This window comes from Pan paniscus, chromosome 17 (genome assembly GCF_029289425.2).
Source record: "Pan paniscus chromosome 17, NHGRI_mPanPan1-v2.0_pri, whole genome shotgun sequence".
In the NCBI taxonomy this organism is placed as follows: Eukaryota; Metazoa; Chordata; class Mammalia; order Primates; family Hominidae; genus Pan; species Pan paniscus.
In genome coordinates this window covers 49,239,490-49,255,544 of record NC_073266.2, presented here as the reverse complement: position 1 = coordinate 49,255,544, position 16,055 = coordinate 49,239,490, and the positions used below count along the sequence as shown (strand labels likewise).

At 35.9% G+C, this 16,055-nt stretch overlaps 1 protein-coding gene across 4 annotated transcripts in view; it reads left to right on the top strand.

Annotated features, from left to right (window-relative positions):
* Positions 1-16,055, top strand: part of TRAPPC8 (trafficking protein particle complex subunit 8) — a 107,021-nt gene that overhangs the window by 73,755 nt on the left and 17,211 nt on the right. For all 4 annotated transcript variants that reach the window (XM_034943947.3, XM_003830340.7, XM_034943948.3 and 1 more), the window contains 6 exons: positions 5,268-5,710; positions 7,432-7,579; positions 9,289-9,385; positions 10,568-10,636; positions 10,727-10,785; positions 13,501-13,674. In XM_034943947.3, coding sequence (XP_034799838.1) covers positions 5,268-5,710; positions 7,432-7,579; positions 9,289-9,385; positions 10,568-10,636; positions 10,727-10,785; positions 13,501-13,674 — 990 coding nt within the window. The remainder of the gene's footprint in view (positions 1-5,267; positions 5,711-7,431; positions 7,580-9,288; positions 9,386-10,567; positions 10,637-10,726; positions 10,786-13,500; positions 13,675-16,055) is intronic.

The following is a 16,055-nucleotide window of genomic DNA, read 5'->3' as shown; positions in this document are numbered from 1 at the left end:
GCCTGTTGCCTTACATCTGTGCCATTCTGGATAATATCAGTTTTTGTTTTTTAATGTTTGCAAATCAGATTGAAAAATGATGTTTTTATTTACATTTCTCTGATAACGGATAGGGTTGATCAGTGTTTTTTGTTTGTATGATTTTTTTCCCCTCCATGTGTCCGTATGATTGCCTGCTTATACTCTTTTGTTTTTTTTGTTTTTTTTTGAGACCTAGTCTTGCTCTGTCACCCAGGCTGAAGTGCAGTGGCAGGATCTCGGCTCACTGCAACCTCCGTCTCCCAGGTTCAAGCAATTCTCCTGCCTCATTCTCCTGAGTAGCTGGGACTACAGGTGCCAGCATGCACCGGCTAATTTTTTGTATTTTTAGTAGAGACGGGGTTTCACTGTGTTAGCCAGGATGGTCTCAATCTCCTGACCTCCTGATCCGCCCACCTCGGCCTCCCAAAGTGCTGGGAACTCTTTTAATTGGATGTTATTTCCTTTCTTCTTACTGGATGATTTTTATGGTAGTAATCCTATACATGTAGTGGTGATATAGGTAACATACTCATGAAAATGGTGATGGGTGGTGTGTGCTGAGAGGTGGGCATTGCTGAACTACCCGTATTCTGTCCGCATTTAACCCTTGCTTAATTGTGATGCATGTAAAGAATTTTGTAGGGCAATAAAAAAAAACTTATGGACTGACCCAAATGCCAGTTTCTGGTTGTCAAGAGATAAGGCTCAAACTTTGTTTTTTAGTTCCAGTACCATTAATAGAATGTGGGCAACTCATTATGCCATCTTTCTATTATATTAATATTCTGAAAGTATCCATACCAGGTTCTCTTTTAGATGCAGTCTACTCTGTTTGATAATATTTCCTTATTTCTTTCTGTGTCAGTACTGTACTGTTGCTTCATCATTTTTTTTTTAAATCTGGCAAGCCAAGTCCCTTTTATAATCTTTAATTTTTTTCATTTTTCTTAATACTTGTGCCATTTTCGTCCAGGCTTTGCAAGTTCCCACAATAATAATTTTGATTAGAATTGCATTGGTAAAGCCTAGGAGTTAAAAAGCTGATGATGAATTGAAATGAGTCAGGAGTCAAATGTTATCTTAGGGTTATTCACCATTATTGTTTAAAAGTCTTGAAGTAATGAACATTTTGTTTGGAATTACGTTTCTAAAAATTTGTTAGAGCTTACTTTCAGATGGGAAGATTCTGATCTATGTGGTCAAAATAAATCAGTGTAAGACACCAAAATATACTGTTTTTAATGATTGTGCTAGCTGCTAGCTTTGATTTTTTTCTCTCCTCCCCCCCCCCCCCTTTTTTTTTTTCTGGAGACGGGATCGCTCTGTCACCCAGGCTGAAGTGCATGGTATGATCTCTGATCACTGCAGCCTTGGCTTCCTGGACTCAAGTGTTCTTCCTGAATAGCTGGGACTACAGGTGGATGCCACCACACCTGGCTAATTTTTTTGTGCTTTTTTGTAGGGACGGGTTTCACTACGTTGCCCAGGCTGGTCTCAAACTCCTAAGTTCAAGCAGTCCACCCACCTCTGCTTCCCAAAGTGCTGCGGTTATAGGCATGAGCAACCGTGCCCAGCACCTATGATTTTCAATAAGCCATATCATTTAAATATTCTTCAGTTATTAAGATTGTTAAATGTACAGATGGTTTTTAAATGCAATGCTTCTCAAATAACATATTCCTATGAATAGAGGTTTACTTTTACATTGTTTAAGCCTCATCCCTAATTATCTGGCCTTCATTTTCTAAGTGAAAGTTTTTTCACTTAGAAAGGAAGGAAGCTTAAACCAGATATCTTCTTGGATTTTTAACTCTGTTGAACTTAACAGTCTTTATATTTACATTCATCTGGTTTTTGATATTGCTAGGTCTGTATTTAACTTTGCTTCTTGCATATCACAATTTTAGAAAAATTTTGTTATAGAGGCAGTTCTTGAAGAGGGTATTTTAGAGCAGAGGGCCTCTTATTCTACATAACAAAAATGGTGTTTGGTTGATGAAACAAAGCTTGTAAAGTGAAAAACAAAAAAATCAGTAGATCCATACCCTAAACATTTTACCTTAATTTAAAACATACTGATGTACATTTATTCACCATTTCTGGGGGGGTGGATTTAGAGCAGAGACCTTTCCTATGAGTGCTGGTATGGGTTTCCTGATAGGAGTTTCATCTTGTTTCATGCATTAAACTACATCCATAAGTTGCACTTTATGTTTCCAGTTTTGGTTTCTTCAGAGTGAGAATCTAGACAGTTTGTCAAGTAATCTAAACACTATGTATGTCTGGATTTTTATCTACAGATAAAAGCTATACTTTCAGCTACGGATGAAAGCAGTTTACACAATACTTAATTTATGTGAACAAGTTTGGGAATAGATAGTGACTCTTGAAAGGAGAATATGATGGGCATTACAGAAAGCCTAAAGCCACTGATGTTCAGTTCCATAAACATCACTCAGTATTTTCTAGTAAGAGAATAGGGAAGTTGGTTAGTTCAACAAGGTGGTATGATTATGATGGAAGTCAGCTAATAGACCATTTATTATATTTGGACAGACAGTGGAAGACATGAAAACTGGTGAAAAAATTCATAGAATATTCCTGTGCCTAATATTTCAGAAATATTTTATGGAATTTGAGATGTTTAAGGGAATAGTAGAAGTAGTTACCCATCTATACTGTATGATGAAATAATCTGTAACAATATATATTTATCAAACAAGGGTGAGAATGAAAGTTACTGTAGCTCATTGAGAGAAGATAAAAATAAGAGTCATTTGCATACTACTATGTGTATAGCATACTGAACTCAAACAATGAGCTATGTGGATTAGAAATCTTTCCCCCTAAATCTTTTTTTTAATACAATTGTTTTTGTTAGGAATAATTTTAACATGTAGAGAAGCAGAGAAAAGAGCAAACTCCTTTAATTTCTTACACACAAGCACTATTATATATATGTATCATTCAACTAGACCATTTGATTTGTGTCTAGTCATTTTCTGTTACAGGCAAAGCCACAATGAATAATCCTAAGCATGTCATTTTGTACTCACACATGTATATCTTCAGGATAAATTAGAAGTGAGATAGTGAGTTCTTGGTCTTGTTTTCCATTTATATTTGAAGCTATCACAATTATCAACTATTTAAAAGGACTTTCAGCAACTGAGCATTTGAAGTAAAGGCTAAATATACTTGTTCTTTTTGTTTTTTTGAGACGGAGTCTTGCTCTGTCACCCAGGCTGGAGTGCAGTGGCGCAATCTCGGCTCACTGCAACCTCTGCCTCCCAGGTTCAAGCAATTCTCTTGCCTTAGCCTCCTGAGTAGCTGGGATTACAGGTGCACACCACCATGCCTGGCTAATTTTTGTATTTTTAGTGGAGACGGGGCTTCACCATGTTGGTCAGGCTGGTCTCAAACTCCTGACCTCGTGATCTGCCCACCTCCCAAAGTGCTGGGATTACAGGCGTGAGCCACGGTGCCTGGCCTTGTTCTTCTTAAAGAGTCAAAATAGTATATTTAGTAAACCTGTGTTCTGAAGGTACATGTGATCCTATACATAGTTGGTACCACTGGTCTTTTATGTGTTCTATCACTGTTACCATTTTACCAATGCTGTAACCTTCTTGATGGTATCTAGGTGTCTCTATGTATTTTAGTGTGTTTTTACACACTGAATACTCTATTTCACTTTTTATTAATGCAGCTGTTAGATATAATAACAAAATTAATAATTCCTCCACAAGTTTTAGCTCGACTATAAGCTTGACACTGACTGATCAGTACAGAGAGTCAGTGTCTTCAGTATAATGCTATGTCTAGCTTATTTTTTTATCCTATTAAATCTATGTGCGGGATTTCTACATTAATCCCTTGTTTTCTCATTTATTTTTAAAGCTTCTAATGTCCCCAAATTTCATCTGATTTTTTTCTTTTTAAGAATATGGCCATAATGAAGTCCCACTCACATTTAGATTCAAAAACATATTTTCACTGGAATTTCATGAAGTGACTGCCAGCTATAACTTTATTAGAACATTTCACTCATATTGTTACCTTTATCTTCCTGCTTGCTTAGATGTTAGTTGTGACATTTAAATATCTGTTTGTTTGTTTGTTTGTTTGTTTTTTGAGATGGGGTCTCACTCTGTCACCCAGGCTGGAGTGCAGTGGCACAATCTTGGCTCACTGCAACCTCTGCTTCCTGGGCTCAAGCAGTCCTCCCACTGCAGCCTCCCCAGTAGCTGGAACCACAGGCGTGCGGCTCATTTTTTGTAGTTTTGATAGAAACAGGTTTCACCATGTTGCCCAGGCTGGTTTTGAACTCCTGAGCTCAAGGGATCCACCAACTCTGGGATCCACCAACTCTGGCCTCCCAAAGTGTTGGGATTACAGGCATCAGCCACTGTGCCCAGCCAGTATACTTAAAGATCTTTTAAATGCAGATAACTTACTGTATGATTTCATTAGCCCGAATTTCTGTCTCTTTAAGCACAAGTCCACAATCCTTCATCTGAAATATTGAGGCCACATGTGTGTTGGAAATCAATTAAAAAAATTTTTTTAGAAGTGTGCGTGTGAAGTTATGTAAACCCCATTGCTTTGTGGCAGCACCTAGTAATCAAACACATTAATATTTCTTGCATGAACTGTATTAATATCACTAAATGGGAAAGAATATAAAAAGCCTCTATTAGGTCAGGTTTTGCCCCCACATGAGTTACTAAAAGCCTGAGGTTGGAGTTTTTTGGATTTTAAAATTATGGATATGAAATCATAGATCTGCCCATTCTTTCACTTTAAAACCCATAGTAAATCTGGCATATCTTTTCATCTTGATGATATAGACATAAGTAGTTGAGCTGCTTCTTTAGTTGACAGTTATAAGGTTTATAAAACTGATATTTACTTCATATAGCTGTGTTAAATTACTTTCAACTTTTCTGGTCCATAATCTACCAAGTTGTGAAAGTTTTGACATGTTAGCCCTCTTGTGTACTGATAGTATACCTTTAATTCATAAGTCTAGAATCACTACTGAGTGGCAGAGTAACATTCTTCTGTCTCATCATATTTTCTAAAATGGAGTCATTAACTGCCACATATTCAGGGAGATACCAAAGAATTAATGAAACACTTGTAAACCTTTGGTTAAAAAAAAAAAAAAGTGTCTTAAAGTGTTATTCATTAGAGGTTCAAAATTTTTAACAGACAAATAATAATATTTTTTCCCTCCAATGCAGGTGTTCTTTATACATTTTCCTACAGGGCTCCTCTGTGGAGAAATCCGAAAAGCATATGTAGAATTTGTCAATGTCAGCAAATGTCCACTTACTGGATTGAAGGTTGTTTCTAAACGTCCAGAGTTCTTTACTTTCGGTGGTAATACTGCTGTTCTAACACCACTAAGTCCCTCAGCTTCTGAGAATTGTAGTGCTTACAAGACTGTTGTGACAGATGCTACCTCTGTGTGTACAGCACTCATATCATCAGCTTCTTCTGTAGACTTTGGCATTGGCACAGGAAGTCAACCAGAGGTGATTCCTGTTCCCCTTCCTGACACTGTTCTTCTACCCGGAGCCTCAGTGCAGCTGCCAATGTGGTTACGTGGGCCTGATGAAGAAGGTGTCCATGAAATTAACTTTTTGTTTTACTATGAAAGTGTCAAAAAGCAGCCAAAAATACGGTTAGTATTATAAAACTTATAAAATTTAACATCTATGTTCAATGTATATGCACATATTCAGATAAACATTTTGATATTTACTAGCATGTTAAGAAATTACTCCGTTCCAGATTATGCAGGATATTTATATCTGAAATTGTCTCAAATAGAACTGTAAGTTCTAGGTACCCAAAAATGAAAAAATAAAATTTAACGGCACACATTTTTTTAGTTGCTTCTGTCTGTAAACTTCTCAATTGTTTGATACGATTAAGTACTGTAGACAGAGCTATCACATAATAATGAAATTAACAGGTACCATGTATTAAAATAGGGCGTCATTTATGTATGAAGACAACCTGCCTGGTCGTCTCAGTCATCCTTTTTTAAGAAAATTGTTTTGTTTTACCTTTTCCCTAGTGTTCCCCCTTGCCCCACAAGAATGTATGAAAAACAGTACATATTTACAGAAGAGAAGATTATAATGGTGTTACAATAGATGATCACTGAAGAAATCAAAGCTAACTGGCTCATCCAGGATCTATGACCTATATTTTGTTCAACAGAATATTTTCTTTTGATACCTCCATTGTCATTTTTACAAAATTAACTAGGAATAACTTGGGAGGCTGAGGCAGGAGATTTGCTTGAGCCCAGGAAGTCAAGGCTACAGAGAGCCGTGATTATACCGTTGTCCTCCAGCTTGGGTGACAGAGCAAGGCTCTGTCTCAAAAAAAAAAAAAAGAAAAAGATTTTAGCATTTGAATATCAAGGGAGGGATATGCAAGAGAGTAGTGGGTATTATTCTAGGGAGCGGCTGTATATATTTTATTTGTAAAGATTTACAGATTAGAGAACATAAACTGAATGTAGTTAGTTCAGCCACAGTGTAAAATTTTTGTAAAAGAAGTAAAGAGGAAGAAACCTTTGAAATGTAAAGCTTATATATGGTGAGGAGTTTTGAATACCAGGTTAAAGTTTGAACTTTATTTGGTAGTCATTCAGTAGCTTCAGAACCACTATTAGAAGCAAGGCTGGGCGCAGTGGCTCACACCTATAATCCCAGCACTTTGGGAGGCTGAGGTGGGCAGATCACTTAAGGTCAGGAGTTCAAGACCAGCCTGACCAATATGGCTGATGAAGATGGTGAAGATGATTGATTTTTGGGGGGAGATCACCAAAGTACAGCACATTAACCCTAAATATCCTAGAAAGCAGACACCTTATGATGAAGATGATGAATATGGCAAAACCCCATCTCTACTAAAAATACAAAAATTATAGGGTGTAGTGGTACATGCTTGTAATCCCAGCTACTCAGAGACTGAGGCAGGAGAATCGCTTGATCTGGGAGGCAGAGGTTGCAGTGGTGAGCTGAGATCACCCCACTGCACTCCCACCTGGGTGACAAAGCAAGACTCTGTCTCAAAAAAAAAAAAGAGAGAAAGAAGCACAATCAGAACATTACCATATGAAGATTATTTTTATGTGTTATACAGATGAATTTGATAAGCAGGGCAAAAACTTAGACAGGGAGACTAGTAGTTTCCTTCCAAATTGGATAGAAAGAATTGAACTGAAGTTAGGCTAACTATGTAATTTTACTTAATGTATTCTATGGATTTTTAGAGTATAAATGGTCCTGAGAGTGATCAGTTTTTAAAATCTTTATTTGGAATTAGATAATTATAACATAGAGACTCTGAGATTAAATGTGCTTTTTTTTTTTTTTTTAACTTCAGGCACAGAATATTAAGACACACTGCAATTATTTGTACCAGTCGGTCTTTAAATGTACGGGCCACTGTCTGCAGAAGTAATTCTCTTGAAAATGAAGAAGGCAGAGGAGGCAATATGCTAGTCTTTGTGGATGTGGAAAATACCAATACTGTAAGTTGGTTTAAAACTGAATTTTGTTTTTAATTATATTTGAAGTGTTTCCCTTGTGTTTAGTAGTGGTTTTTGTTTTCCTTTACAAGACAGCATAAGCTAGGGATTTTAGGAATGTTCATGTAGAATAGTATGAAATCATCTTAATTCTTCATTAGATTTGTGATTTTATCCCTTAGTCTGTCTTCAAATAAAAAGATCTTCTGATATTAATATGGTACACACTGATATGCTATATAGTTCCATTAATTCATTCTAAAAGATTTCATAAAATGCTTTCTAGGTCTCACCATTGAGATCCATTGGTGTTATTAAATTGTGAGGTTCTGTTAATATATCACATTCAATATTAACTTGGTAATCTTCACTTGCACATTTCTAACAGTGCCATTTCCTTTATATAGTAAATTTCTGAAATATTGCCATTCCTGTTTATGCACTCTAATATAAAAATGAACATTTTTTTTTCTTTTTTCTTTGTAGACAGGTTCTCATTCTGTCACCCAGGTTGCTCACTGTAACCTCCACCTCCTGGGTTCAAGTGACTCTCATGCCTCAGCCTCCCAAGTAGCTGGGATTACAGGCACATGCCACCATGCCTGGCTCATTTTTTTGTATTTTTAGTAGAGACAGGGTTTCACCATGTTGGCCAGGCTGTAAAAATGAATATTCTTTTTTTTTTTTTTTTTGAGTTGGAGTCTTGCTCTGTCGCCCAGACTGGAGTGCAGTGGCGCGATCTCTGCTCACTGCAAGCTCCACCTCCCGGGTTCATGCCATTCTCCTGCCTCAGCCTCCCTAGTAGCTGGGACCACAGGCGCCCACCACGCCCGGCTAATTTTTTTGTATTTTTAGTAGAGACAGGGTTTCACCATGTTAGCCAGGATGGTCTGGATCTCCTGACTTCGTAATCCGCCCACCTCGGCCTCCCCAAGTGCTGGGATTACAGGCGTGAGCCACCGTGCTCGGCCAAAAATGAATATTCTCAAAGACGAGAGTGTGATCTCTCATGTTTGAAATAGGACTCTTAGCATTAGATTGATTCAATTCAGGTACTTATTTGAAATGTTACTTAATTCTGTAATGTTCTTTACTTTTAACTTCCTAAATTTGTAAGGTGTCTGCTTTCTAGGATATTTAGGGCTAATGTGCTGTACTTTGGTGATCTCCCCCCAAAAATCAATATTTTTATAGTAAGAGTGAGAATATTTTAATAATTTCAGATTAGCTTTTATTCAGGAGAATTAAAAAAATACATGCTACTTAAATAATTTCATGTGTACTGACCATATATTAGGATTCTGTTATGTGAGTTTTTGTTGCTTGTTTTTTTGCCTAATAAGAATGAGATATCTCAGAGTAGAGAAATAAAAAGAAAATGCCATAATTTTGATTAAAAATTGACAATTTTTTATCTTTTAAATACTACCAATAGCTCATTGTGATAGGCTTTAATAACTCAGTGGCTTTCAGTATTTTAAAATTTACCACTGAGTATGCATTATAGTCAAAAATACTTCTTGGACAAAATGTTGATGTCTCTGAAAGTGTTTAGAAAGGGATTTAAATAAGTTTTTGGAAATGTATATTGTAATTGCATCTTATGTTAATTGACATTGACTTTGGTAGCAGTGTCTGAATTTTATTCTCATCGGAACATTCTGATTTAGTGCTTCTAAATCCTGAATGACTCCTATCTTTTTTTTTGACAGAGTGAAGCAGGCGTTAAGGAATTCCACATAGTGCAAGTATCAAGTAGTAGCAAACACTGGAAGTTACAGAAATCTGTAAATCTTTCTGAAAACAAAGGTTTGTTTGTTTTTCCTGCTACATAATAAATTTTGAAACTTCATTACTTGGTTTTCCAGAATAGTACCAGAATGTCTTAAGATTATTAGGATTAACTTTTTTAAGCATTAAATTGTGATTTCATTAGTTTACCTAACTGTAAGTCAAATTACCTATCTTGATCCAGTCTTTCCCATTTTTTAAATTCCCTCCCACATCGTTTATACTTGTATTTTCTTTTTGTTTTTTATTGTAAAATCAGTGCTTGGGTACATGATTACTGTCAAAAATTCAACCAGGACTGGGTGTGGTGGCTCACGCCTGTAATTCCTGCACTTTGGGAGGCTGAGGTGGGCAGATCACTTGAGGTCAGCAGTTTGAAACCAGCCTGGCCAACATGGTAAAACCCTGTCTCTACTAAAACTACAAAAATTAGCTGGGCGTGGTGGCAGGCGCCTGTAATCCCAGCTACTTGGGAGGCTGAGGCAGGAGAATTGCCTGAACCCGGGAGGCAGAGGGTGCAGTGAGCTAAGATCATGCCACTGCACTCCAGCCTGGGCAACAGAGTAAGACTCTGTCACAAAAAACAAAACAAAACAAAACTTAACTGGTACAAAAATATATAGACTAGAATACGGAATTTTCTCTTTGTTTCCTTTACCACTGGTGAGTTTATCTGTGAATAGCCATACCTACGTACTGACTGGCTTTTCTGTGAATTGTCATGTTTATATAACATTCAAACAAAAGAGTGTGTACCAGAAATTACTTAAAGTACCATTTTTAAAGTGCCTGCAATTATGGGAAAACATATAGCAGAGTGTGTTCGTATAGTAATGTTGGTATAAATCATGCTTATGAAACATACTGAAAGGAAATGAAGAAGTGGTAGAGTGGCAGGATTATGGGCTTTCCAGTCCCTGTGTTCTGATCTTTCAAACTTACTGTTTATCTGAAATGTCGCATATATGAATACATATATATATATACATGTGCACACATGGATATGTATTTTGAGAAAATTGAAATTTATCCTTTTTAAGAGGTCACTTCATTGAGATAAAAACAAAGATGTTCTTCATTAAACATTATTTATAATTACGAATTATTTTCTATTTTGACCAAGGAAGTCTAAATAATGAATTGGTTTTTATCATGTGATGAACTGAGAAACATCTTTGAAATTTCCCTTTTTCTTCCTAGATGCCAAACTTGCCAGTAGGGAGAAGGGAAAGTTTTGCTTTAAGGCAATAAGATGTGAGAAAAAAGAAGGTAAATTCACTTTACTTGTACACTTTACTAAATGGTCATTTTATATTTTATGCCAATGATATGATTAGTTTGTTTTCCCCTGTTTTTTAGCGGCCACACAGTCCTCTGAAAAATATACCTTTGCAGATATCATCTTTGGAAATGAACAGGTATGCAAGTAAGCATAGTAGTGTTTGATGTTAAGTCATAGTTATAGCATATCTGGGTATTTTTGGCAAGGCTTATCGCAGTAATTCCCAAACGCTTTTTTTGGGGGGGGAGACAAGGTCTTGCTCTGTCGCCCAGGAGTACAGTGGCATGATCACAGCTCACTGCAGCCTCAACTTCCCAGGATCAAGTGATCCTCCCACCTCAGTCTCCTGAGTAGCTGGGACTACAGGCATCAGCCATCACACCTGGCTAGTTTTTTTATTTTTTATAGAGACCAGGGTCTCACTGTGTTGCCCAGGCTTGTCTCCAGCTCCTGAGGTCAAGTGATCTGCCTGCCTCGACCTCCCAAAGTGCTAGAATTACAGGTGTGAGTCACTGCACCCAGCCTCCTCAGACTCTTTGGAGGATAATAAACATCTGAACTTTATTGAGTTTTGCAACCTGCCTTCAGTCCCCAAAACAAACCAAAAATGCTTATGGACTATACCATTTTAAGTAGTTATTTAAAATTAACTTTCTTTTGAGACTATCATATGAAGTAAGTATAGTTCTTGGGATTTTTTTTTTAAAAAGCAAGATTATATGAGGGAGCTTTTCTATTAGGGAAAGTGGTCACAATGGAATATATAGATGATAACCCTCTGAATTTTGGCATACCTTATCATATCATATCATATTCTGAGACCCAGATAATAAGGTAGATACATAAGACTCCACTGTGATTTTAAAGCTATTACTCTCTAGGGCAGTGATATTCCGTCCTAATTATGTATAAGAGTTACGTAGAGGGCCAGATGTGATGGCTCATGCCTGTAATTTCAGCACTTTGGGAGGCTGAGGCAGGAGGATTGCTTGAGGCCAGGAGTTCAAGACCAGACTGGGTGTCAGAGACCAAGGCAAGACCCTGTCTCTAAAAGAAAAAAAAAAAAAAAAGAGCCTCCTAGAATAGTGGTATTCAGAGTTTCAAAATGTGTCCATGTAAATTATCAGAAATCTTGTTAATATGCAAATTCTGATTCCACAGGACTTGGGTAGAACCTGAGGTTCTAAATTGTTACAAGCTCCTAGGTGAGGTTGACATTGTTAGCCTGCAGACCATAATTGGACCTAGATTTTGTAAAAATACAGGCTTTACCTCCCCTACCTCTAAAGCTCTGGTTGATTATATCTTGGGTGGACTTTGGGAGTACGCATTTTAAGCTATCCCTGAAGATAATCTGAAGTAGTGACCTGCTTTGAAAAATGCTGAATCTGGGGTGTAAAAATTCATATAATTGTGTGCTATTAGTGGGATGATTTCTTCTTTCTGCTCGTCTCCTTGATAATTCTAAACATCCTTATATTTTTGTACTTCTTTTATCATTTGCTTTCATCTGACTCATCATTATCTTTTTACCATTTGAGGAAACAGCTATTTAGAAATATCTCCAAGTTTCAAAAGCTCAGTAATTTCAAAATATGCATTACTTTCAGAGATACTGTGCTTCCTGAATAGTTGAATTTAGTTTTCAGGACTTTAGTTATTTTTTTTTTAATTTCTTTAAAAACTTTTAAAATCCCAGAAACATCAGCAGGACTCTTGTATTGTAATTTTTATTGTGTTTGTTGTTAAATAATTTAGTGTAAGAGCACTGGTGAAGGCAGAAAGAAACACATTTTTCATTTTGATGAACCTGGTTGAATAAATAGAACTTGCCAAGCACTACAGATTAATGAGAAAACTATGGGGACAGTGTTTTACAAGAAGTTCGCTCATAAGGAGAAAATGTATATATTTATTCATATTTAATACTTATTTAATAATTAACTTGAAGTTTAACATCTACATGGTATATACATAGCCTGTAATACAGGAAACCATATATATAAAGATGTTATTATGTGGCATAATATTCATTAGTTAAGGGAAATCCTGTAATTGAGTCCGTTTAAAATTCTTACCTCATACTTTCATTGTTTAAGCATGAAAGCCAAGTTAATGCTAATAATTCTATTTGCATTCTGCTTCATTGGATATTGCCTTGGATTTAAATGAGAAATATTTCTGTCATTTTAAAATACAGGTTTTCAACATTTTATTTTTATTTTCTTGGTGATACCCATTCATTCTCCCTAGATACTTGGAAGGTCAAAGCTAATGTTATGGGAGCGTAGTTTAATTATTTTGGGGTGACGGCTTTAAGATTCAGGGTAACTTGCAGCTGGGTGCAGTGTCTCACACCTGCTGCAATCCCAGCATTTTGGGAGGCCGAGGCAGGGGAATGCTTGAGCTCAGTAGTTCAAGACCACCCTGGGTAACATGGCAAAACTGGCAAAACCCCGTCTCTACAAAAATTAGGCGGGAGTGGTGGCACGCACCTGTAACCTAGCTACTCGGAAGGCTGAGATGGGAACATTGCTTGGGCCCAGGAGGTAGAGGTTGCAGTGAGCTGAGATTGCACCACTGCACTCCAGCCTGGATGACAGAGTAAGACCCTGTATCAAAAAAAAAAAAAAGATTTAGGGTAATTTGTACCAAATCTTTTGAATGTTCAAGTGGCCTCCCTGTTTTCAACTACATTGACAAGAATTATTGAATAAGTATTTTGGGTATGTATAAGTTATAGAAATACAAATTTTGGCAGGATATATTTAATTAAAACTGAGTTATACAAAATAAATTTTGACAACATAATTAAAAGCATTTATGAACACAAGTGATTTTCTTTTAACAGATAATAAGTTCAGCAAGCCCATGTGCAGACTTCTTTTATCGAAGTTTATCTTCTGAATTGAAAAAACCACAAGCTCACTTGCCTGTGCATACAGAAAAACAGTCAACAGAGGATGCTGTGAGATTGATTCAAAAATGCAGTGAGGTAGATTTGAATATTGTCATATTATGGAAGGTATGTGCTACTAAATTATTTCAGCAAGCCTCACTTATAGATACTCGAGTCTTAAGCTGAAGCACAAACGTATATTACTATTTATATTTTTTATGCTTATCTTTTCTAGTTTCAATATTGAAACTTTAACAGTTACATATTTTTTTTTGGCCTAAAAAAAGAATTCATTCAAATTAGATAACATTCTTCTGTGTTACTGTTATTTCTGTGTGTTACTGAGAATATTGTAGACATGATAAGCTCTGAAAGCAGGTGGTATTAAACTGTTCGGGGCATTTCCAAACATTCTACAGAGGGAAAAATAGCACCATGAACCTATGGAAATCCACTACCTTGGCTCCAAAAACCATTAATTTTTTGTTATTCATATTTCATATAATCCATTTACCTTCTCTTCTCTTTTATTGTTAAGTTTTTTGCTGTAGTATTTTTAAAATGACATATTTCATCTGTAAATGCTTTTATATGTACTTTTAACAGATGAAGACTTTTTTGTTTAATATAACTGCACAGTATTATCTTTCCCAACCAAATTAATAATTCTTAATTATCTAATTGATGGTCTGTGTTCAGTTTTTTCCAGATTATTTAAATATACTATTTTACCCTGTTAAAAAAAAAATCAGATCCAAATAAAGTTCACACATGGCAGACCAGAATGAGATTATTTAGACATTAGTATTCCCTAAAGTTAACTGAACTATACTGCAAAGGAGTCTTAATTCTTACATTACACCCTTTTGTATCATATGCATGTACTACCTATTTTTAAAAATTATTCTGCAGTAAAATTAAGGATCTTGTCCAAGAATAATCACCCGAACTTTGTGACAAGGTTTTGATTTTGTGTCGTTTGATGCAAGAGACATGTTCATACTAGGTGATCAATACGTGTATTTTAAATTGACTCAGAAGTTTTTATGAAGTGTTTTTTTTTTAACCATGTTTTTAAATAAACATTTTTTTGAAACCAAGCTGACTTTGCATGTTTCAAATGAAATCTACTAAGTAAATTGATACTTTTGTTGATTATAGAAGGCATTTTATGTTAAAAAGATCAGTTATACGTTATTGGCGAAATCAAATTCTTCCGAACTTTAGAATCATATTATATAAGTGTATAACGATCTTTGGCATTTGTGTCTTCATTCAATAGGTTTATGCCGTGTAGCAATCTATAATATTTCTGAGACAAGGTTTTGTGTAATGTATTCTGTACTCATTGTTAAGTGCATGGTATTCTTTGATGAGGGGAAAAGTGTTATCTTTTAAGAAATGGCCCTGAACCTAAAGCCCACTGCTGGTATCACTAATCACATAAAGAAGAAAGTTATCTAAGATTGTGATGCTCCTTGGCTGGGAAATGGAAGTTTGAATACATTAAATAATGGGTTATTAAGTTTGGTAGTGGCTAGTACCCTGGTAAGTTTATAATTTACTCAGTGGAGAAAGTGACTGGTAGATTTTTGTTTGTTTTAGTTAGAGTTCTGGATAATGTAAAAATGATTCATTAGATTAAAGAAAACTTGAAAAGTCATTAAAGTTGTAGAGTAAGATGCACAGGAAGCATAGGACTCTTGAATGAAATATGATTCAGGAGAAAACCAAGAGCTTGAACATTTTTGTGAAAAAAAATAGTTGAAAAAGGGACATAATACAACTCCTAAACAACTTTAATCCAAAATAAAGGTTAGTTTTAAAAATCTAAGGTTTTGCGCAAGCAGGAGGATGCATTATAGAATTAGCCATGGCTATGGGTGACTGTCGCTCAATGCCATAACATCATCAGAAAAGACATCTGACAAGTCTCAGACCCTTATCTGTCAGCTCTTATTCCTTCTTGATTAAACATTACCCTATCAGGTGTTTAACTTCTCCTGCCTTTCTGGGTTTTGCAAATATAGACGCTGAGCAGGTCCTGAGCCATCCTATGCCTTACTGCAGCACTACTCAAAGTTTGTTCTGTGGATGGCAAACTGTCACTAGTCCATTATAAGTATAGAAATTGAAAGTAAACAAGAAGAAACTTTGATAGCATTTTGACTGAGTAATTTTATGTTTTTTGAACCTAACAGTAAAAATATCGGGCTTGTCAAAAAAATTAAGCCTTTGTGTTTGCACATAATGTGATAATGACAGTAGATCAGAGCCATTTATAGATTATATTTTCCCCAACACAGAAGCAATTCAAGAGAGAGAAGAGTTATAAACTGGAACAAGTATTTTAATATAGATAAAGTCAGCTCACTATATTGGAAGAAAAAAGCCTTTTTTAAAGCATATATATTTATATTTATGAACATAACATTTCCACTTACAGGATTTATGATTGTACTCACTGATTTTGCTCAGCTGTGTGATAAACCCTAGGACATTTCAGA